Source organism: Idiotropiscis lumnitzeri, chromosome 10, assembly GCF_059441095.1.
Source record: "Idiotropiscis lumnitzeri isolate Australia: NSW breed Sydney's pygmy pipehorse chromosome 10, RoL_Ilum_1.0, whole genome shotgun sequence".
Taxonomy (NCBI): domain Eukaryota; kingdom Metazoa; phylum Chordata; class Actinopteri; order Syngnathiformes; family Syngnathidae; genus Idiotropiscis; species Idiotropiscis lumnitzeri.
In genome coordinates, this window is record NC_142400.1 from 3,094,608 (window position 1) to 3,118,668 (window position 24,061).

General features: G+C 43.3%; 1 protein-coding gene and 2 long non-coding RNA genes across 11 annotated transcripts in view; 2 read left to right on the forward strand and 1 right to left on the reverse strand.

The window, feature by feature from the left end:
- The window catches only part of LOC148328620 (uncharacterized), a 49,126-nt gene extending 48,364 nt beyond the window's left edge, over positions 1–762 (forward strand). Inside the window, exon 3 of the long non-coding RNA XR_015845546.1 lies at positions 592–762. This is a non-coding gene — a long non-coding RNA (uncharacterized LOC148328620). The remainder of the gene's footprint in view (positions 1–591) is intronic.
- map7d1a (MAP7 domain containing 1a) lies at positions 27–24,061 on the reverse strand. Of its 9 annotated transcripts, none has more exons than XM_088305952.1 (19): positions 23,739–24,061; positions 16,895–17,056; positions 14,058–14,126; positions 13,675–13,695; positions 11,831–11,994; positions 11,522–11,627; positions 11,066–11,170; positions 9,506–9,628; positions 8,804–8,952; positions 8,606–8,736; positions 7,036–7,277; positions 6,589–6,826; positions 6,309–6,489; positions 5,575–5,679; positions 4,676–4,726; positions 4,516–4,585; positions 2,741–2,798; positions 2,271–2,479; positions 27–674 (listed from the first exon to the last, which is right to left on the reverse strand). In XM_088305952.1, the coding sequence occupies exons 1-19, from the start codon at positions 23,767–23,769 to the stop codon at positions 661–663; spliced, it is 2,229 nt and encodes a 742-aa protein (XP_088162078.1). In that variant the 5' UTR covers positions 23,770–24,061; the 3' UTR covers positions 27–660. The 9 variants fall into 9 exon arrangements, with proteins under 9 accessions (XP_088162078.1, XP_088162083.1, XP_088162080.1 ...); XM_088305957.1 differs by lacking the exon at positions 23,739–24,061 and adding an exon at positions 18,545–18,676; XM_088305954.1 differs by lacking the exon at positions 23,739–24,061 and adding an exon at positions 18,047–18,324.
- LOC148328624 (uncharacterized) lies at positions 17,212–20,669 on the forward strand. The gene is made up of 2 exons (XR_015845547.1): positions 17,212–17,965; positions 18,057–20,669. It is a non-coding gene; the product is annotated as an uncharacterized LOC148328624 (long non-coding RNA).

The window sequence follows — 24,061 nt, forward strand, 5'->3', positions numbered from 1 at the left end:
ATATTTTCAATGAAACAAACAGCAAAAACTGTACAATTTAGTCTTTAATAAGACTTGTTGAACTACTCCTCATGGAGTGGACAGCGCACATCAAAATATATTTTGAGTGTGTACACACACACACACGCACACACACAGATCAGTCCCAAAGCAAATGAGCAAACATTTTAGTCATGCGCATTGGGAATTATTTAAAACTAACAAAAAAAAGCTTTTAAATAGAGAGTAAATTTGTATTTATATGAATTTGCGCTTTATAGAAGTGAGTTCATTTTTTTTAAACTGTGCAATGTTATTATTATTATTATTGCGTCTAATCAATCATATGAACAGTTGTTTACTTGACAAACTTTCTTCCCTCATTTATTTACAGGCACAAAAAAAACAAGATTTCCCTCCAGTTAAATACGAGCTAAAAGTTTGTGTTTGTCGTGTGTACGGAGGATGATGCTTGTCTGGGGAGAAGTTGCACGCGGGGTCTTTACATCTCTTTCCTCGCATGATGCAGCAGCAGGCGTCGTCCCCGCTTTGCTTCCAAAGGTGGAAAAATTATGTTGTTGTTTTTTTTTTTATTATTATTATTTTTCCCAGGTTGCGTGAAAGTGGCTGGACACTGACGGCTGTCTGCAGGGCACCGTTCGCCAAACACGCGATGCCGCGTCACAGCACTTCTGCTAGAAGGAAAGACAACATGGAAAAAAGGTGAATGTAAACTCAATTGAAGAAAATTTAGGAAAAGTATGATTGTTTTTCCTCACAAGAATGCTTTAATTATTGTCTTTTTACATTACATGGATTTTATTGTAATATTACTTTTTTTTATGGGGAAACACCTTCAAGAAATGTCTCAATAATATTGCTGCTTTTTTTCCTGGAATTTTTTTAATTTTCATAACCTTTTTCTTGAAAAATCCAACTTTTAAAAAGCAAAACAAATATTATTTTTGAGAATTCTTGAAGATATAGGACTTGAAAAAATGTAGTTCTTAATGTTTTATTTTTTTTTCTCCTGAAAATGGACTCTTTAAATATCACTTGGTGAAAAATACTTTAGAATTTTTATTGAAAAAAAAAAAAATTCATTCTTAGAAAAATATTTTCTGGAACTACAACTCCTTCAAACTGAAAAGGGACTTTTATTCTTTAAAAAAAGTCTTTCACAAAAAGCAATTTAGTCTCAAATTTCCTTAAATTTTTTTTTCCATTTCTTCTTGGGGGGGGGGGATTTTTCATAATAGAATATATTTTTATTGAAAATTAAATTCTCTGAATTAGTGTGAAAATTTTCTTGGAAAAAGCAAAGCTTTTTTTCCACCCCCGCCAAAAATCTGACATTCTTGGTGATGGGACAGACATGATTAAACAGACAATGTTTTCGATAACCGTTTAACATTCCCTTTGCAGCAGCTATTTAATCTGCGAAAAAGCGCGCTCACATCTCCGCGGCGTTATTGAAAATAGCTGTCGGGTCAAAGCCGCCGTCTCACGTGTCCGTCGCATTCGTCCGAGCGAAAAGTAGACGGGGGGGGGGGGCATTTTATTGGACAAGTGGATGAGCAAAGTCAGATGGGCAACGAAATAAGACAGATGGCTGTGTCTGTTGCCCAACAGGTGAAGTAGATAAGAATGAGTCCGGGTGGGAGGTCCCACTCGGCGCTTAATTGCACCAGAGTCCGGTTTCTAAGCTCCTCGCGGATCGCGTCTCCTCATCACTTTTGCCATCCGAGGAATTCCACTCTGGAAGTATGCCCAAGTATATTACAAAAAAAATAATAATAATAATAATAACCTGTCACCATCCATCACTGCTCAACCGGAGAGCGCTCCCTAAAGACGTGCGCCTCTTTTTTTTTTTTCATTTTAAGTCCCGAGTGTTCACACTTGTCATGTTCATTTTGGTTGAAATCAAATTTTGTTCCCCGCGGGAGAGCATGTGAAACCTCCCGCGCAACAAAAGACTGCTTATGGTTTGTAAATATAGTTCAAAAGGATGACAATGTTACCAACATAAAAGTACCTGCCTTACCATTCAATTCTTTTTATTTTAATTTGATGACTTCAACTTTTTTGAAGGAGACAATCCATCACATTTTCTGACCTTTTTTTTTTTCTTACAGAACACAAGACTATTTTTTTTCCCCTCTCAAACCCAATAGTTTGTATTTTTTTTTTGTCTTTCATGCTTTAGACAATTGTTGAGACGAAAAGCTCTTTGAAATCGGCCAATCAGAGAAGAGCGCCGTGTTACGCGGTTCCTTTTGACGTCGTACCTGCGACGTGTTGCGTCTTCAGCGGCGCGGCTTTCTTCATGAAGGCGTCGTCGCCGTCGAAGGCCAGGATGTCGTCGGCGGCCCCGCCGCCGTTCGCGGCGTTGATGATGATATCCTCCACCAAATGCGCCGCGTCCACTTTGGCCGACAAGCCGTTGTGCTCGCGTCTGCCCGGCTGAACCTCGTTGAGCTTAGTCTGGCCCACGGGGCTGCAAAGAACACGCGCACGTTTAACTGTTATGGTGACTCGCACAAATGGATTGCCAATTTGTGACCGTCTCATCTTTGAGAAGCTCTCTCACATTAATGGAGTTTGGCATTTGTGGGAACTTGAATGCAAAAGTCTCACATAAACAAAAAAAAAAAAACCCTCTTCCACAATAAATATATTGCTATTTCTAAAAGCTAGCAAACAAAGCTAACCCTATCTTGGCGTCACCATAGCAACAAGGAAGTAGTTTGAGCGTCACCTTTGTCGGCTGTGTCCATTTTCCGTTTTGTTGTTGTTGTCCACGTTGACCTCACATTCTACAACACAAACATCTGCCAAGTTAACACTTTCACCATTGCAGAACGCAAACAATTGTGCTTCATTTCATATTCTTCATTTTTCAAATCGGTGGTGATGATGTTGAGGCTTACACGGGAGCTGGACTAATACACCTCAAGAGTTTTTCTCAACTTTTTTCCCCCACGAAAAAAAATAACTGTCTGATAAATGTTATTCTCACAAATCTTGGGACGGAAAAAAAAAAAACGTTCTTGAAAAGAAAAGACATGGTTTTCTCTAAACAAAACAACTTTCATTAAATTACTTTCCTCTCATTAAATTGCAATTTTTTGCAACACGCTTGCCAGTCTTCCTTCGCTTTTGGCAAAACATCTCTTCCCATTCTCACCCACTAGAGGTGTTATATACCTTTTTATTAAATTTTTTTTTTTTTTGGGACCGGCTTCCCTGTGCCAAACGTAACACGGCGGGTGGTTGTGCAAACGCCGCTTGCGCTTCTTTTCCGATGCGAAGAAGCTGTGTAGATGCACTCCGCTGCATTAGGCGAGTGCCCCTTTCATGAAGCGTTCCAAAGTAAATGCGAGGGCCCCCACGCTTCGAGAGAAGAACACAACGTGCAGCTGCGCAGGATATGAGCGATGCAATAAAAAAGAAGCGCATTAAGCACAAGCGGGACAAACGGCCGTGTGTCACGCAAAGCATGCGGATGATGCGCGTTTGCTCGTGGAGGTAGCACATCGTTTCCTCTGCGGATTGATGCGCTCACCAGAATGTCGGTTACAAACACCTCCTTTATGAAATTGGTTGGCTTGTTAGTACATCGCAACTTTTCTTTAGCTCATGCATTGCAACAACACATTATTGTCACAACATTCTCTATAATTTGTTCTCAATATTTTTTTTCATACATTTTTTTTTCAAGATTAATTAATTAAGATTAATTATTTTGATCAATATTTCCCGCCATGTTTTTTATCATGGTATTATAACCTGTCTTGGGGACAATATGCTTTTCCTCTAAATATATATTTTTTCTGAATATTTGATTTCGATTATGGAAAACAAATGACATTCTTCTCGTAGAATTTGGACTTTATTGAAAACTTTTTTTTTTTCATTTTGTTCAAGAATTTCTACTTGTGAAAAAAAATATTGCAAATGTTTTTTGTCTTAAAAATTACTTTTTTCCCTGATTAATGTTACCTTTTCGACTCTATAAATAAATCTGACATTTTAAAATTCATACCTAAAAATATATATATATATATTATAGTTTTTTTCTAGTACTTTTTTTCTGTAAAAACAAAACAAAAAAGAAATTCTGCTTATTTTTCTTGTGTTATCTTTTAGGTTAAAATGTGCTTTTACTTCTGACTTTTTTTTTTGCCTAAAAAAAGAATAAAACCTCGAAGCATAAGATATATGAAAGAAAAAACATTTTTCCCCTCAAATTATTATTCATTATAGTCGAATAGTTACATGGACGAATAAGGTTTTCTGAATGCCAGGATGGCCGAGTGGTCTAAGGCGCCGCGTTCAGGACCCAGTCTCCCCAGGAGGCCTGGGTTCGAATCTCGAATTTCCCCATTGTGGGACTAATAAAGGGAATATTATTATCTGAATCTTTATTCTCCGAATTGCATTGTTTTCTTGGCTTTCCTCAATGTTTCACACTTTGTGAAAACTTTTAAGAGGGCTGGGAACCATGCGTCACTTTGAAATGATGTCGCTGACCTTTGCTGCTCTCCACCTCTTTCTCGCTCACTGGATGCGGCGGCGGCGACACTGCTAATTTTGTCTCCTTCTGGAGAGAAAAATGAAAAGCTGTCACATTCTGATTCCTTACAAATATTGTAGTTCACTTGTGATGAATCATTTCTTTCATCCAGCGTACCTTGTCGCTTGCGTCGGATTTGCGTGTCCTCTTCATGATCTCCTCCAGGCGCTGGGAAAAGTCAGGTCAAATGTAAATCCAAGTGCAATCCACAAGCATCAGTGGGGTGTTTTGTTTTTTGTTGTCTTTTTGGGGCCCAAAGGGAAGGAGCAGCCTCAATAAAGGCTTGTTGGAAAAGAAAAATTACAAGTAATGTCTGTACATTTGAAAAAAATATATAAATATTAATCTTGAAAAAAATTATCTTCAAATCATTTTTATATTTATTTTAATTTATTATATATATATATTCTTCACAATGACTTTTTCCTAATATGAGAAAAATACTTTTTTTCATGTGACTTTCTCTTAAATACAGTCGTACTTTTTTCTTTTAATATTATATTTTTTTCAACAAATGTGACCTTATTCTTGTAATGGTGTTTTTTTTTCTGAATAATTTTAATTCATTTTCATGCCGTTATTCCTTTATTTTCATCACATTGCGTCTTTAAAGGTAACCGGTTCAAAATTCCGTTAACTTTTCTCATTATTTCAAGCGGGCTGGAATTAGCACCTTCAGTCCATCGCCACGAGCGTGCTGGCCTCAGATGACCACTCTCCTCTCAGCACATAGTTTATATTTAACGCTCATTAAAGCAGCTCTATTAAATGACAGCATTCCGACAGCCGATCCCGCGTAAGCCTGAGACATCATTCATCCAAGTTCCCGAGATTCAGCAGAGCCAACGTTGTCCCGAGAATATGATACCTCCTCTAGAGGGAAGGAGAACTTGTTTTCAGTTGATTACCAGCCGGCATTCTCGTGTCATGTCAATCACAGCGTTTGGGATGAGGCGGCCGTGGACTCGGGCAGGGAAACGGTTAACAAATACGACAGAGGAGAAGGCCAAGCCCACCTTTTTCCTCTCCAGTCTCTCCTGCTCCTCCTTCTGGAAGTGCTTCTCCCTCTCCAGACGTTGCTTCTCCGCCTCCTCGCGAGCTTTTGCCTCGGCTTCTTCTTTCTGAGGACAGAATCCAAGATTTTTTATTTTTTCAATCATTCATAAGACTCACAACAGGGAGCGGAGGTTTAAGCCAAGTCGGCAGGCTGCACGCGGGGTGTGGCCGATGGCTGACAGTCGCTCGACGGACCACAAAGGCGATATTTTGGTTCTAAGAAAAAAGAAACCTACTTTTACGAGGACACTTAAGCTGTCTTTATGAAAAATGTGTGAAACTGAAAATGCAATTTCTGTAAAAGGCCACAAGAGGGCGGCAGCGAGCTACAAACTCAATCTACAGCAGATCATGTTTTGGGGGGAGGCAGCTGCTTTGATTGCTTTGACCAGATCACAAAAAACAGCAAACCGCAGAGTTTTGGAGAAAATAATGGAGTATAACTTAAAAAAAGAAAAATTGATTGTGAATTTGTGAATGCTTATATGATTATTTTCGTTGAATGCTTTTCACAGTCATTACAACCCTGAGAGAAAAAATGAATTGAATCTAATTGAAAACAAAGCATTAAAAATAATAATAAAAAATAGCTGTAAAAACTAATTGAAATGATCTGAAAAAAAATTCAAATTAAATAAGAACTAACTGGTGTATGCTGAAAAAAATCCCAAATGATTTGAAGCATGGCGCGCACCTGCTTTTGCAGGCGATTGTTCTCCTCCTTTTCAGCCACAGCTCTCTCCCTGGCCTCCTCCTCCTCCCTCAGTCGTTGCTCCTCATCCCTCCTCTGCTGCTCTTCGACCATGGCGCGCGCCTCCTCCTCGCGGCGACGCCTCGCCTCCTCTTCCCTCGCCAGGCGCTCCTCTCTGAGAATCCTGAACGTCCAAATAACATCCCACGAAACACACACGTCAACTAAAATGGAAACAAGGCATAAAAATGAACTCAGTTTGATCTTTTCATCTCCGTCTGACCTGTCCTTCTCCTCCTGCTCGCGGTGCTCCTCCTCCTCCCGCTCACGTTGCTCGCGAGCCTGTCGCCGTTTCTCCGCCAGGATGCGGGCCGCCTCCTCTGGGTCGTTGGTGCCGGCCATAGGCTTGGGGGACGCGGACGGGGAGGGCGCCGAGGGAGCGTCCTTGACGGGCGGCTCGGGTGACGGCGAGGCCGAGATGTTGGAAGTGGACGCCGCCGAGTTTCGGACGGCAGGAGAACCTGCGGGACAGAAACGTGGATGACCAAGACGCCCGGTTCAGCTCTCAAAGTAATTCCACACGCAATGGAGGACATGTTATACGATAAATGGCACGGGGGACCAATGCTTTGGGTGACAATTGACACCTCGAAACGGTTTTAAATTGTGAACAAAGCCCCCCCCCCTGTCCCAAAAATAATCCCGGAAAAAGATGAATTCCTCTACTCACGCCGACTGTTGCTCTCGGGGGTGGCCGGCCTGCGATGTTCCCTCACTCGCTCCAGCTGGATGGGGGAGGACGTGCGATGTTCCACCCTGGCGGGGGTCCGCGCCCTCCTGGGCCGTCCTTTGGGGGTCGACGGGCTGCTTCGCGTAGAGGGGGGCTTCGGGGAGGCGGCCGGACTTGGCGAGGCCGTCCTGCCCTTGGGCGTGGCGGGTGACGACGGCCGCGGTCTCGAAAGCGGGCTAGGACTGGGCGACACATGAAGTTCGTCTTTTAGTTTGCAAAATATTCAGTAACGATATTGTAATTATCGATATATGTGGTCCTAGTAAAAAGATCTGTTTAAAATGTACTGATTTAAAATTTAGAATTTTACTCGGACCAAATCAAGTCTTTTTCGAGTAAAATGTCCTCTCCGAAATGTACCGTTTAGCTTCTAGGATGACAGGCGGTGCCATCATGAATTTCAGGTGAGCAGTGTAAGAGAGTGTGAGACCAAACTAAAGCACCTGCGCCTCATTCTCACTTGAGACCTTGTATCACTAATGTAACATTTGGAGTCTTCAATAACGTAAACTGAACGTATGAGGTCGACATTGTGGAGAAACTCAAAGCGGTGAAACGTGACATCATCCATTGAAGTGCATTCGGCCATTCGGGATGACATCACTCTCCTTTTCGGCCCGCAGGCACCGACAGCTTACTCATGCGCTTTGTTTGTCAAGCCAAAGGAAGTGGATGCGACCCCCCGCCCCCCCCTCCTATTGCATCCCATCGCCTCTCTCATGGTTACCATTCATCGTGTGGCCTGGGGATGAGGGAAAGCTCTTTTTCCCGTTTTGCCTCTGCTCTGCACACAAACCACGCAGACTGAATAGTCGTAAGACGTGTTTGTGATCATACTACAGAGCTGCACGATGTAGGGGGAGGAAATGTCGCACCTGATGACGCAATTGTCTCCTTTTAATTTAATTTATGTAATACAAAGTAGTGTTTGAATGTATAAAACAAATAGATTGTTGTTGTTTTTAGAGCATTTTTTACGTTTTGCTTTCTGCCCATTTTTTTTTAATTGTCCCACGGGACACAAAAGATGGCGCTCTGTGGAATTCTGCCGAGCAACGACCGTGAAAACGTTTAACGCCTATGAGAAAAATGCGAGCATATTTTTGGGGATAAAATTTGTTCTCTGTGCTAATATTAGAATTACAATTTTGCTTGTAAGTAGCCCACTTCACCTATTGTTTTTTTTTTTTTTTTTTTAGCAAAAAATAAATAAATTTTGTATTATTTTTTTCTCAGAACTGTTCTGAATTAAATATTTTTTTAAACAAATAAATGGCATGCATTTTTTTAATTCAAATATTTATATAAAATCTCTATTATATATGTTTTCATCATATCTTTTTTCCAACTTAAAAATCTGGTTTAAAAAAAAAAGTTTCATATTTCCCTTTTTAAGAGACCATATTAGGAAGTTCACTGAAATAATGTACATAACATTTACATTAGTTGTCTTTTTTCTTTTAAAGAAACATTTTCTTTTTCCGCATACTGCATCCGGTGCCCGTTTTACCTCAGGTCTGTTCTGTGTCTCATGCTGGGAAGCGATTGCCTCTTCTTGAGGAACTTCTCCTTTGTCAGGGCGTTTTTCTCTTTCTCATTCTCCCGCTCCTTGTCTTTCTTCTCCTTTTTGGTCCTGTCCATCTGCGCAGCAAAACGTAAGGAAGTAAATATACATACTGTGCGTCATGCCTCTCTGTGTCGAGCATACGGGTGTGGAGCTCCGTCTGTGCTGGCGCTGGGTGATGTCGGGCGTGCTGGACGTCACCCTCCAGCGATCGGCGCAGCGGTGGTGGTGGGGCTGGTGGGCGCACAGGGTCAGGGGGCTGGCGGATGACGAACGGGGGCACAGCGGGGATTCTGCCGAGGAGAACATGGAGTTACAAACTGCAAAATAGGATCTAGTTATGGTCTGGAATGAGTAACAGTAATGGTTTGGCGCCACCTGGTGGCATCTTGATGTACAAAATGTACAGCGAAGCCCAAATACTTGCAGTTATACATTTGTAGTTTGGATTTTGGAAGCTACCCACCATTATTGACTGGAAAATTGTCTTTTTTTGTGGTCTGGCCAAAGTAATAGATGACGTGTAAACCTATGTATTTCTGCGCCATCTTGTTGAAGTTCATGTTAGGTTAATGTTTTTTTGTTTTTTTCCAGCTGTGTATGGGTAATTGTGGCAGTCCTCGAATTTTCCACATTGCTGTTACAATTAATGACTTGTACTCTCCGGAAACTGCCAGTACTAATTTTTTTGCCCATTTCAGTCTGTTTTTTTCTCTTTACTTTAACTTAAATAGCTTAACATCTGCCTGCGTGTATTTCAACAAAATAAGCCGTCACTATTTTTTATTTTTCAGTCTCCAATCGCAGAGCGAATGCTAGACGGACTGTCCGACAAGGACGACTTACGTCCGTCTTTTCCGTTGGCGAGCACGCTGGCGGCGCTGCGGCTCCGAGCCAGGAAAGACAAGGTGGGCGTCATCAGGCGGTCCACGATGCTGCTCTCCCACGGGCTCAGTGCGACGTTACGGGCTGCAAATAGAGAGGGGGGGGGAAACAACAGCAAGGAAATTAACATCTGTGTCTTGTGGTGTTACAGGACTGCCTCGAAGCTCGAGCAAGTTGGCCCAGTTCGGCCCAATTCATCCCCAAAAATAATGCCTTCAGTTTTGGACATGAAAAATCACGAGACCTCATTTCAAGCCAGCATCAAGGGAATAACTTCGAGGACAACATGGTAAGAGAAAAAAAAAGAAAATAGAGGATAAGAATATAGAATATGTTGTATAACGTTGTTGCAGCCTTATTTTTGGAAAGTGTTTACATCTCGTTTTAGTTTGCATTCGCGCTGCTGGGATAGGGCTGTCAGTCGAAGCAAATTGAGTTTGGACTCTGGAACAAATAATTTCAAATAAACTCCACCTGAATGGGACCATTTCTTTTGTAAGACGGACAATTTGTGGTATCACGCAAACCGGAATCCGTCCCGTCCGTTAAAGCAGTGTACATTCAGATCGAGAGTGTTTTATCCCAAAACCTTCCGATTGAGGGCTGACAATCGTCAATGTTAAACCTGTTCAACGTTTACCATCGTAAATCGGATCCTATTTACATAATGTGAATAAAAGGTTGCGACTAAATTGCATTTTCCGGTAGTCCGGATTCCATGTGGCGCTCTGCTGCCTCTAGCAGGTCAATTGTAGTACTACAATTAAATGAGTAGACAGTGTTGTGCGTGTGTGTTGTGCCATTTTGGTCGCATGCCAAATCTCTCACAATCAAAATAGATTATGATGTTAAAAATCTGAATGTGTAATTGGGGTTCAAGACAGGCACACACACACACACACAAAAAACAGCAACAACAACAAAAACATGGCAAAGGTGAACCAGGGTGGAAACAAAGCCCAGCAGTTGGAAGTCCTTTAAAATGCTTGTCGAGACAGTGAATCATCAGTTTTTCTGCAGCTTTTATCTTCGTAGAGGAGTGTTCCCAAACACAAAAGGTGTGTCTGCTGCAACAAGGCCCGATCTATTTTTGGAATACATTATCTAGCACGCCTCAAAATGCTGACTCACTCTCTCACTCACTTTACTTCCCCGAATGACGGGATATTCTCGATTGAATAAAAAGGCCCGTCGTCAAAAGTTGGGGAATGAAATCGCCACATGATGAAGCAACCACAAGACGACACAACAGCAAATGAGCACAACGCAAAACACAATCATGCAGACGCTGTGGACCAGAACCTCGAACGTCAGCTTGAAAATGAAAAGAAAAGCGGTTGGGGGGGGAAAAAACGTGTCAAGCATCAAGCACGGTAGAGGGACTTGGTATCAAAATCAGGAGGAAGCAACTGAAGAATGAAACAAGGACACTGATGGTTCCCAGGCGGTGGTGGGGATTGTGATGGACACAATTCTGGGGGGGGGGGGGGGGGGGGTTGCTCGCTCCAGTCGTGGTCTTACTTCTGCTGGGGGAGTTCCACAGCGTGGCCGAGGACTTGGAGAGTCGCTTGTTTATGACCGAGTCCACGTGTTTGGGCAGGTTGACGGTGGAGAGAGAGCATCTGCCTGAGAAGCCAAGAGAGCGGCCCACGCACACACGCACACACACACGCACACACGCATACAAAGTTGACAGGCGGCATCGATTTGGAGGAGCAAAACCCACGAAGCAGACACCCGTGCGCTCAGAGCACAAAATGCCACCAAAGCGTATTCGTATGCCATCATTGAAAATGAAGGAGGGAAGAGCCTCCGAAGTGGGATACATCTTCACAAAACTCAGCAGACAGTGAAGCGAGCATTGTTTCTCAGCAGCTTCATCGATCAATAGCGTCCAACCAAAGCAAAAAGCATTTGTGTCGTTAATGGACAACATCGCCCACGTTCTCATATTGATTTCCCGCAAGGGATACTTACTCTCCTTCTGGTTGGCGTTCTGGTTGCCGGCCCAGGACCAGCGTTGTTGGCGGATTTCGGCCCACGTCTTCTTGGCGGAGCGGTGGATGGCCGCCTCGTAGCGTTCCTGGAAATGAGAACAGTTGTTTGAAATACGAGTTGTTTTATTTATCATGTGAGAATAAAATTGGATTTTTCAAGGGATAAGATTCATGAAGCGGGCCGCTAAATTAATGGATGACGGGACACAAATGAGCCCCCGGGCTGTCGTTTGCACACCTTTGGAGGTCATCCCTGTTTGAAGCGTTGGACCTGGCTAACCTCCCCTACCTTGTTCTTCTCCAGCTTCTGCTTCTGCCGCTCCTCCAGAGCGGCGCGGCGTTTCTCCGTCAGGACGCGTTGTTCTTCCAGCCTCCGGCGCCGCTCCTCCAGCTGCTGCTCTCTCAGCTGCCGCGCCCTCTCCTCCTTCTCCTGCCACTGGCTCTTCTTCGCCGCTGAGGTGAGGAGCAAGAGGTCAGACAAGGTCAGAGGAACGTTTGATTTTTTTTTTAAGGTTTTGCTGGTTTCACTTGAGCGAAACATGAAATCTATTCAAAGTACTTAAATTTGAAAGCCCTTTCTGCAAAGGTGGGCGTGATTCCTTTGAGGTGTTGGATTGTCGCAGAAATGGTTATGTTACATTTAATATTACAGTCGCGTAATTTTGTCCAATAGTGGATTGAGTTGAACGTGTCTATTTTAGGACCTCTGATGCTAAACTGAAATTTCCGATCAGGTTTGATCAAAACGAAGGCATTAATTAATCATGAGCAGCAGGCAGCTCTTAAGTGGCCAACATAAAGTATTGATGCCACCCTCGCCGGCGCAGACAGGCGCGGTTTCTACAATCGCAACTTCCGTGCATGTCAACAAAGATCCGATGTGAAGCAGGCATTCTTGGACAAGAGCTGATATTGTAAACACGCCCTTTTGGAATTATCTCTCGTTCCATCCAAGACGGACTGAAGGTATTAGATGGGTGCCATCTGGCAACCCCTCAATTAGACTGATCCACACAGCAAGCTCAACACAGCTGGATTAGGCCACGGGACACCGCTGAAAGTGGCCGACTTTAAGGAATTGAACGGCTGCACCGTTAGAGCGGAGTGGAAATTAAATTAAATATTTCAATATTTTATATTCAATATTTTTATAAGATGCTTTGTTTTAGTTTTAGTTTTAGTTTTTTATTTTTTGGGAGTATTTTTGAGTGCAATTTAAAAAAAAAAAAAAAGGGTTGTGAAATAACATCAACCATAATTCTTTCAAGATCGTTTAAGCTTCCTTTAAAATATGCATGAGTCAGAGAGGGAAAACATGCGTGAGCGCACATGATCATCCACATTATTGAAATTATTTTCATTATGTTTTATTTTTTCGTAATGGAAAAAGTGGAAGTTGGGATTCTGACCAACTTGAAGCGCTGTGACCCACTTTGGGCTTTTCCCCTAATAGGCCACGCTTTCAAATTGAAATTGCTATTTTTGTAACGTCATCGCACAGAAATTAATTCAGCAGTGAAGACACTCAAGGCTTAAATTCACTTGGAGAAGGGATGGCGAGACGCATGGACGTTCACAATGAGGACGAGCTTCAACTTCTTTCACACATGAAGCCCACAAAATCAGAAGAAGCGAAAACGCAGCATTTTACCCGCCTTTGCCTTTTCTACAGAACAGAACGTAGCGAAGCGGCATATCGTCGCGTCTGCGCGCGCTTCCACGCAGCGTCACGGCATCATCCAATCAGCTGATTACCTGACGTCTGCGTGTGGGATGACGTGAGAGTCAGGTGTGAAACATCTCGCAATTTGCCAGAAACAGCTCACAAAGTCGACTATTGCCAGGTCATGTTCCGTACAAACAATCGGCCACACGGATAAAGTGGTGGGAAAAAAATGCAGACTTTGACAAGGCAACGTGAATTTTTTTAAGCGATGTATGAATGGAACAGTTGAAGGGCTGGACAATACGACCAAAAATAAAACACAAATGACCGGAAATCAATGAGTCTGTCAGACGCATTGTTAGAAGACTTTTTGGGTGTATTGCCCAGCAAAGGAATCAAATGAGCAGGATGACCAAAAAGATTTTGGGACCACCACCAGCAGCAGCATGTACACAAAGGTTACTTACCTTGCAGCTTGCTGAGCTCATCTGCAGGGGGGAGGGAAGGTGGGTGAGAGAGAAGACAAGCAGCTGTCAATCATGCAAAGCAGTGCTCGGTGTGGCTACCAAAAGATTCAGAAGCGATCCAAAATAAAGTCAAATGCGCCATTTCTAAAGACATCGTACGGGAAATTGGCTTTTTGTTACGTTGCGTACAAGTTGTGTCGTTGTATGCATGCAACAAGTAAAGTTCTGAGTTTTTCCTCGTGTTTCAGTGCACAGGCAAGCTCATGCAAGAATGTGAGCACGCATGCATTTTTTGGGGTGCGGTCGTGCCGCTTTCGTCCCACCACAAGGGGGCGCTAGAGTTCCGCGTGAAGATGTTTTTAAACTCGTCTGTTTGCACTTACCCAGATATTTGGCTTTTTCCTCTCGCCGCTCCTTAGCCAGCTGCTGCCTCTCGTCCGGCTTCATCGTGTCTGGTGTTGCCAAACACAAGAGAGAAATTGTGAGAGGGTTGCACTCGTCGTAGGGCTCGACAACCTATGGCACATGGGCAATGTGTGGCCCGCAAGAGCAATTTCGACATAAAGATGAAATGACGCTTTCGTGATAGAAATGTCAGGAGGGTTTTTCTTTTGTCATTTATTTAAGATTTTATTTATTTATAATCGTCCCAACAAGTTTGATATATTTTTGGGTGAATTCTACAATTTTTAGGTTTGGTGTTTTTTTTTTTAAGAGTTCTGAAATGATTTTTTATGATTGTTAGCTGGAGTATATTTATTACAGCGCTAATTTCACATTTACAGTGCAGAATGTACAAATTCTCACATGCCCGCTCTTTTCATGTGCAATTGTAACGAGTTATTAGTCAGCAGAAGCCCGCAGCGTATTTCTGCCGTCCTGGGAGAGCCTTATCTCATCTCACAGTCCAGATGTTTCACATCAAACACAACGCTACATCTGCACCATCTAACTGGAAGAGGTGTCAACTGTAAACAGAGTGCCAGGGAGAGAGCGGAGAAAAAAATAAATAAAAATACCCTGACCCACTTTGGTATTTATAGGACTGTAGAAAGCCCAGTGAGGTGTTGCATGTATATCATAACATCACGTGCACGATGAGAAAGTGCACTGAGACAATTTTCACTTCCACATTTTTCTATCGCTCTCGTCCTCATGAGGGTCACAGGTCCCAACAGGCCTTGGGCGAGACCCGCAAGACACATATAGAGAAACAATCATACAGAGTAGCTCCTGCTGCTGTTTTGGTTAGCAAAAGTGTTCAAATGAGATGATTGGTTCACATTAAGTCACCTGAGATCCGAGTTAGTCGCAGCCTGCTTTGTTTTCCGGATTGAAAAAGAGAGTAGAGATATGTAGCCTGAGAACACTTTGGTCATCATTCACCCCTAATTTCTCAGATCGTGGAAGAGGACGTTTGTGTGACTCTGACTCTGAGGCGGTGCTTGTCTTAAAATGAACACCCCCCCCTCCCCGCATTGTTTAATTCCAAGGACCACCATTATTTTTTTATTTCCGTGATCAATTTGTAAATGCAGCTTCCAAGGAATTGCAGTGTAATTTTAAAACGGAAGCACTTTTACCCGTAATTATTTTCATAGCAAAGATGGAGAGGAACAATCAAATCAGTCAGAGTGCCACATGAAGCAAATCGCTTCTCAGCCCGCAGAACCAACGCGTAATCACACCACAAAAACAGTCTCTCTTTTCCCGCTAATAGCCTGACTGTTCACTTGGTCTAATTAAGGGGGCGACTGAGTGCTTTTGCTCTGGAGACCACAAAAGTCCACCATTAACCAGCTTGACTGTGCCAGAAAAGGAACCTGAAGGACAAGGAGGTCATTACGTTTTTGTTTGTTTTTTTCGGGAGGGGGGAACTCAACCGGTTTATTTCTCAGAAAAAGAACCGCTCGGAGGCCTAAAGTGAGAGACCGCTGCAAATGGATTCATGGATAAAAGAAAGAACAGAGCGCAGAGAGAGGAAAGAAGCTTACATTTTCTTTCAAAAGCCTCAAACGTGTTTCTTCAAGTACGCAAGGGTTGGAGGCTAATGGTTGCAGGAGTTAACGATAGCCGACATTACGGGCACGTTGGGGTGGGAGCATGAGTTACCACCTCTCACACATTTTCATCGGCTTTCACAGTTGCAACAAAGACCTGACATTGCTGGGTAAAACAAAAAAAAACTGTGTACTACTGCCCCCTACAGTACTGGAGTGGAACATTACTAACTGCACTTTTGGACTACAGCATACCAGTTTTCGTCAAACGGCAGAGCGATTTTATATTCTGGAAATGCCTGGACGATGGTGGAAAGTAGTTTCATTTGACACGTTGCCACATTGGCGTGACTCTGATTCTGCCCTTCGTGAGGTGTGTAGTTGGGCAGTTGGTGAACAATTTTTCCAAAAAAAGTCAACATGTGCTTGCTTCAAGCTTTTTAATGACAAGATGAGACAAAAAAAAGGGAATCGAAAATAGAGCTTTGTCTTGCGAAACTCCGCTAGCTTAAAGCTAACACATAATGCGAAACACCATAGACAGGCTAATGAATTAGCATTCATTCTAACGATAACGTCGTAGCAACACAAACAGGTTGATACACTCACAAAATATATTTGCGGGAAAAAAAACTAGAATATTGCAGATGAGCTTTTTTTTTTGTCTTTACATGACCCCGACAAATTATTGGCATGCCTGCTCCACACCGCCACCTAAAGGCCAATGCACACAAAACACCACAGATGACAACACTAAAAGCGAGTGCAAATTATGCTCTGCAAAATCCTCAAGAGGAGCGAAGCCTCGCACTCTCAGCACAAGCAATTCGATTTAACATCTGAAGAAATTCACTCCGAGACGAACGTTGGAGAGGCGACAACTATGTGAGAACACAACATAACGATGCTATCTTTGAACCGCCCAATTTTCTTTTCAAAGTTTCTAGTTCGTCTACCTTAACGATAAACTCCGCCATTACGACGTCAAAGCAAATTTGAGTCGGCGCGGTAGAAACCGGACGGCATGTTTTCGGTTTCTGTCATCTCTGCGTAAAAGCCAATGAGCAATCTTCAAGACGTCCGCCCTGTATCGGATTTGGCTGCGGGTCTGAAAGCAAAAGCGCTCTCTCAGCACTCTGGCAAAGTGCAAACGTAACAGCACTCACCATCAAAGTTTGAGCCGAGTCCATTAGGAGTGCGGGAGAACCGAGTGCGTTTACCTCTTTTGGGCCGCGGCGCAGGTGATGCCGGCGAGCCCGGCGTTCGAAGGATCACGTCAGCTTTCTTGGCCGGCGATGCCATTCTGTCACCGGCTCGACGGGGACTGCTCGCCCCTTCTGCATCGGGCCTCGTTGTCTTCCTGTTCAGTACTTCATGAGGAGCTGATCCCAACAGAACATCACAAAGAGAGAAAACAACGGAGTAAACGACAGGGAGGATGTTGAAGCCGCGCGAGACCTGGACCGGTCGAGCCTCATTCCGGTAGATGATGTCAGCGCTCTCGGCGGCGAGCATCAAGTGAGGAATGCTCGGCTTTCTTTGCGGACACTTGACTGCGATACCGCGCTAATCTCCCGACCGGGAGCAGTCGGTATCATCGGATGTGAACGGAACAATAATTGCCAAAGATGGTGACTCACGCTTGGCAGGCCAACTTGAACTTGAATCTCCGACTTCGACAATGCGATCGGACAAAAGGCCTCGCGGGGAGGGCTGCTTGGCTTTGGTCCGTTCAGCTCGGGAACTCGATTTGGGTAAACGCCGCAGCAACTGTCTGTAAATCATTGCGAGATTTTTGGCCGGAAAGTGCTCCGTCGGTAGGAGGCTGTCACGCCGAGCGGGACGGCGTGGGAGATTTACGACGCCATCGCTGAGGAGCAAGAAGACTGCTGTCCAAACTCAGGTCACATGACTGGTTGTGTGCACGTTGAAGGATGCCAGTCCAAGTTTCGAATTTCAAAATCTAAATCTAAATTCAGAACTGACATGTTTTTTTTTTCCACTGAATGGACACAAATGTGACACAAAAATCAAAATCGCAGAGGAGTTGAAATTCTTTTTTTTTTTTTTCTTTTTTTTCCCTGCTGAAGCTGCTGACCCGACCTCGGATAAGCAGAGGAAAATGATGATGATGACGACTTAGGCTGTTTGTCAGATAGCGATAGCGGCTGATTTTTTTCAGATGGGCGTGGATGAGCCTGGTAAGCCACACCCACTAAGAAAGTGCGTCTGAAAAGCCTTCCCGTCCACCGCGGCTGAGCCCAAGTTCAAAACGTGGCGTCCAATCAAAGGTGACGGCATTTTTTATTTATTTATTTATTTTTTTTTTTACCTCACGTTCGCTCTTCGCTGATTGCTTCATTTCTATTTACCCCGCATCAGAAATACGCAGCGACGAGTCCGTATTTCCAGGCGAGGCGTGGCTAGCGGTCGTGCTGACGTTATATTTCCGGATGAGCTTCAAACTCCAAACGGTGCGATGCCAGGATCCGCATAATCCCGTTCCATTCCAGATGATTTGAGGCATTCAGTGAGATAGCGAGCCTGAAGAAAAAGCTTGTCTGAGCTCATCGAGGCGCGCGAAAAAGCTACGTCATCGCCCACAGATGACACCGCCCCCCCTTCTGTCGCCCGACCGGGACGAGGCCAAGCTCGCTATCGGGCGCCATGACCATCCCCATGAACGAGTTCATCTAGGAGAGACGAGACATATGTGGAGCTTCCCCTCTGTCAAAGCGTGACGCTATTAAGCAAGCAGCGATTCCCTCTGACAAGAGACGAGCTTTTGTTGTCTGCGCTTGGCGACCAAGTGAAGCCAAAACACGGCGGTGGCAGGAACGTTGCGAGGGAATAATGGATGACGTTCTTACTGTCAGGCTTGGAAGCATTTTCTTTTTCCCCCACAAGAACTACTCCTTTGATACCAACACGACACGTTTTCAATCCCCCTCAGAGTTCGAATCCAGTGCGACAGTGATGAAGAGGAAGTCGCATACCGCTGCGAGGGAGGAGGTAGCGGCGACGACGACCAAAGAAACTCAAAGCCCTCCGGAATGGAAGCTCGGGGAAAAATACTGCTGCTGTTTGGCAAGAGCGACTGAAACCAGGGCTGATTTATGCAATGTGTGCCACCAGCGCATGTGACTTTCGCACGAACCATCCTGAGAAATTTTTTTTGGGGGGACGCACCACAAGCACAACAGGTGCTATTAACATGAAAACCACTTTTGCGTCTCATTAAAACAGTTTGACAGCCATGGGGCCCCGAATTGGGTCGTAGAAGGTTCAGGAATCCGCGCAGCGTGTGAGTTCTCGCCGAAGGTAGCGCACAATAGGACGACGCCTGAAGCGCTCGGAAACTGCATCAATTGAGAAAGGGGCAAAACAGAAGGGAGGCCCCTTGCAGAGGCGGATGGATGCCTGCAACGCACGCACACACACACACGGCACGCACGCATGACATGGCCATGTTGACAAGCAGCAGGTGTCAAGAACCATTCCAGCATGTCAGATCGCTTACGGTTGACTGGTAACGCTCGTATGGCCGCGCTTCACTAAAGCTGAACTGATTCACTGAATAACGTCAACAAAATCAGGTCTTTTATGAACATATTTTCCAGACTACAAGGCACACCCGCATATGAGCCGCAGCAACTCCTTCTGAAAAAGAAAGAAGACATACTAGCCGCTCCTGACGATAAGCCGCAGTTTTCTATGTTGAAAATAATGAGTTGTTTGCTGCATTGCACCGAACAATTTCGTACTGGGAATGCACATAAACAGATTAAAACGGTGCCTTTTAACACAGCAACAAATTTAATCATTAAAACGGAACAGACCCAAGAGAAAAAAAAAAAATCTAGATTTATTTAGCGTATTTTCCGAACTATAGAGCGCCCCCTACTGGTGAAAGAAAAATCCACAGAAAATCTGATGCAAGATATCAAAATAGGAAAGTAGTACAGTAATCGGTGCAAAGGGAGTATGGTGAGGTCATACATAATCTGCACTGGAATTAATCTTGATGGGGAATGTTGTAAAAATGAGTTTATGATTTCAACTGTTAACATCTGCAATCGTGATCAGATTAATCGACTCAATATTCCTGTTTTACGCCTTCCTTTACATTTATTTATTATTTATTTTATTGCGTGTTCAAGCACAAATGTACTTTCGTAGCGAATGTTTGTGCGGTGACATTGGGGGGGGGGGCTAAAGAGCCTCGTTAAAACTGGAACAACTTCGAATGCTGCCACAGTGAAAGCGATTTTGCCCCAATCCAATTTCACGCCGTATTGTTTCGCCCGGCTCGGCTATAAATACCCGCTTGCTTTATGCAGCGCTCTCCCGGCCAGAGAATATTCATAACGAGCGCAGAAATATGCACATTAATGATGACGTGACGGAATGATCCAAAAATACTCGCGGCCGATTTTTCAAACTAGAAATGCAAAATGCATGACCACTGGACATGACATGTCATATTCATGAAGCCACCAGCTAAAATAAGCACCTCCTGCAAGATTCCAGTTTACGAAAGAAGAATACATCATAGTTATCATAAAATTAGAAAAGTGCCGATGAAGCAAAGGGGCGTCAACTGAATAAGAAATTTAAAAAAAACAGATCATCTGCATCTCATTTGGGATGGAACCAGCACAACTCATGAGCTACCTCATCACTTTAAACCCCCCCCACGCCCCCTCCCCCCTTTTTTTTTTTAGGATGACGTAATGGGGGCAAAGGGGCCCAGACACATAGGAAGCGCAGTGCAAACAAGCCAGCACTGTCTCGACGCCAGCTCGTTTGTTTAAAGGTCCAGAGTAGCTGAGTGTTCATGACATGCGCACGCCAAGCCACATAAACAACGGTCGTCACGAGGTGAATTGAAAAAACACAAACGAACAACCTTTACATGATGCTCCTCAATAGTCTTAGCGAGCATACTCGGCTAAATGACGTTGATTTGACGTCACGTGGGCAAAAGGGGGTAAATTTTTTTTTTATTAGTTTGTAGTCATCTGTGGTTGAACAAACTTTGAGCTTTGCAGAAATGAAAAGTAAGTTTAACGTTTTTTGGATTTTTAGATTGCACAAAGCTAAACAGGTTGTGGTATTCCTTCAGTTTTTAAATAACGACCGTATTTTCCGGACTATACGCCGCTACTTTGTTCCTTGATTTTGAACCATGCGGCTAAAACTACGGTGCAGCGCTTCTGTGGATTTGTCTTTCACCACTAGGGGCGCTCTATAGTTCAGGAAATACGCTAAATAAATCTCGATTTTTTTTTTTTTTTTTTTTTTTTCTTGGGTCTGTTCTGTTTTAATGAGCAAAGTTGTTGGCGTGTTAAAAGGCACTGTTTTAGCAATCTGTTTCTGGACCTTGATTGACCTTGGTAGATGGAAGAAAGATAAAGATAAAGATGTCCTTTATTAGTCCCACAATGGGGAAATTTGAAAAAGAGCACATTTTTTTTCAGTTTACTGTTATTTGATTAGGTGTCATGTTATTTTTATAAATTCAAATTTTCTTATTTTTACACGCCTAAAACATGTATTTTTCAACTGAGCAATTTGTTTGCATTGTATTTCCAATCCAAAATATTGACGATAAATGTAACTTTGTGTTGAGACAATTCGTTAATAAAATATCAATACAACAATAAGACATGACGTCTTCACAAGAGGAGCATTGAAGTTAAAAACAACGCTGACATTTTGTTCCTGCGCGGCTGTTTTACTCAAACATCACCTTGGGCAAAAAATCTCATGCGATCTCACATGGCTTCAACTCCAAATTAACCCCGTCAGCTATAATTATGCAAATATTTGTCTCCCCACGTGCAAGGCTGGCGAACGTGGCAGCGATCATTCGGTGACATAAAGCCGGCACGTGGCGTTGTTAAGTAACCTTCCTTCCCAACAAAGTAGCGAGCGGGCTCACGTGACGGCTGATGATGACATATGGTCGGACGACAACGTATACAAAGTGCGAGGCGTGCCCTTCGGCCAAACAGGAAGTGTTCTAAAAATAGACGCGCACGGCCGCCACGTTTGGGGATATTTTCAAATGTGTTGGAAAGAACACGTTTCAAAGTCCAGACGTTCTGTCCCGGAGAGAGAGAGGGCAGTGACTGATGATAATTTGCTGGCGATATTTTACCGAGACGAAGCAGATGCCTTCGCAATGTCATGGGCCTGTTAAGTGAGACATCTGTGCAGCATCTTGTGAGGCATTCAAGAATGCTGGGAAATCGGATGATTCTTAGTTACGGTGACCTCCAAACATTGCATCGAAATACGAGGCTGACCGTCGTCGACAATCTTGACTGAAAACCTTGTCATGTTTCGTTTTATTTTCAATTTCAGGTTTCGTAGTGCGGCGATATCGTACCCCCGAAATTTCGCTGTTAGCTATTCATAAAAGTATCTATTTCCGTTTTTGTCCGTGGCATTTAATCTGAGGGGTTTTTTTGCTGATTTACTCACCAAATCACGTTTTTTTTTTAATTATTTATGATTATTTTTTTATTATTTTCATTTTTCTAGGCTGTCACAAGACGCCGCCACAGTCCTGTCAAAATTGGAATTGTCGTCAGGCAAGGTTGCAAGAGTTAACGGAAACTAAAGAGGAACAAATATTTTTGCACACAAAAATAAACAAAAATGAATATAGAAAAAACGAAAACTAACTGAAATGACATCTTATGCTTAAAAAATGAATTAAAACTAACGACAGCAAAACTTGTCTATTAATCTCAAACATTCATTTTAAATTTATTTATTTTGGTATGGCTGTAAAAAAGACGAACGCTCAAAGGAGTTACTGTTTTTTTTATCTTGCACTTGACCAATACTCTTTTTTTTTTTTTAACTAAAACTTAAACTAAATAATGTTAACTATCATGAAAAAAAACCCTCACAGTCGTCAAACATGAACTGTGATTATATTGATCAGATGTTCCCGGTTTGGATTTTACAGACAAATTGTGAGAGCAATTTTAGAGCTTGTTGATGGGAAGGTAATATTCTCGCCGTTGTTTCTACATTCAAGGTTTTGTACACAAAAATTCATAGTTCTTGAGACACTTTTAAACAACACGAGATTGTACTTTTTAAAGTGTGTCTAATCCCAATTTAATTATTTCTTCCGATTAAAAAAAAAAAAGAAAGGTCCGACGATGGGAAGACTTGGATTTAATTGATCGTTCATCTCAGATTTCAATCTTCTACGATTATTTAATGAGATTACACGGGAATATTTTGTTTGTGTCGTTTTGATGCGCTTTATTCTTGCCATCCGCATGAAGAGCTGCTTTTTGTGCTGTGAACAACCGTACTGATTGTCCTCAAAGATTCCCAACACCAGGGTGGAGTTGAATTCTCCTGCCGCTTGATCGGACGCCAAAACATTCCGCCCTCACCCAACTTTGGAGCCCCTCAACTTCCCAACAGGAAAGGAAGTGTTCTTGTTGTCATTGGGTCACATTGTGAGTCCTATCTTACCTTTTTAAAATTTCCGGACGCAGGCAACGTGTCAAGCCACAATGCTCAGGCACGCATAAACACGGACGAGATCATCCTGCAGATAGCAGGCATGCCTAATTCATCTTTGTGTGGAATGAGGAGGTACAAAATGAGTTGTTGTGCTTATATTAGCACAATTTAAGATGGAAATTAGATGATGACCGCTTTATACTTTACAATGCATCTCCAATTCCGGCTGATTAAGGAGTAGCTCATATTTGTGGAAATGTCCTTGAGTGGCTCAGCATTTAGGATGCATCATTAGTTTGTGAACATAAGAAGAAGGAAGGGGGGGGGGCAGACAGATGAGCTCATAGTGCAAATGGGTTTTTGGAAAGAGGCTGATCTGGTAAGAATGCAAGAAAAATGCTTTACAAACAACCTCCAGCCTCCTTGACGATTATTCTTCATCCTGCTTTGCAAGTGTAACAACGAGGTAAGAAGACACATTGCGGTACTCCACCGAACGTTTCTGCTCATTTAAGAGCAGCTCCCTCACCGCTCCGAAAGTGCACAAATGTGAACCGTAAGACTTACATGTCTCTGCTGCTCCTTTATTTTTCTCCATTTCGGCGGTGGTTACGACCCCCTCGCTGTCCGTCGTCGCGTTTATCCAAGCACCGGCTCCTTGCTGCCCGGCAGTCCGCTCATCCCTCACGCAGGACGGGGAGAACTTGACGGTGGTGTCACGGAGCTTTTCACGCCGAGCGGGAAATGGACCGAAAGGATAAATGAACCCACGCTGGAAGTATTCAAAGACACCGGTATGGATATATTTTTTTAAATGTTTTTTTGGGTTGAAATTGGAGGAAGAAGTTGCTCGCTGTTCCGCTCGCTAGTCGCTGCTGATGATGCTGAGC

Bases quoted from the DNA above. Each gene is read 5' to 3' on its own strand.
- map7d1a (XM_088305948.1), bottom strand. From the start codon at position 17,459: ATGATTTACAGACAGTTGCTGCGGCGTTTACCCAAATCGAGTTCCCGA. The intron at 6,490-6,588 runs GTCAGACGGAGA...TTGGACGTTCAG, and splicing joins GAGCAGGAGGAGAAGGACAG to GATTCTCAGAGAGGAGCGCC. The intron at 2,799-4,515 runs GTCAGCGACATC...TTTGTGTTGTAG, and splicing joins AGAGGTGGAGAGCAGCAAAG to AATGTGAGGTCAACGTGGAC.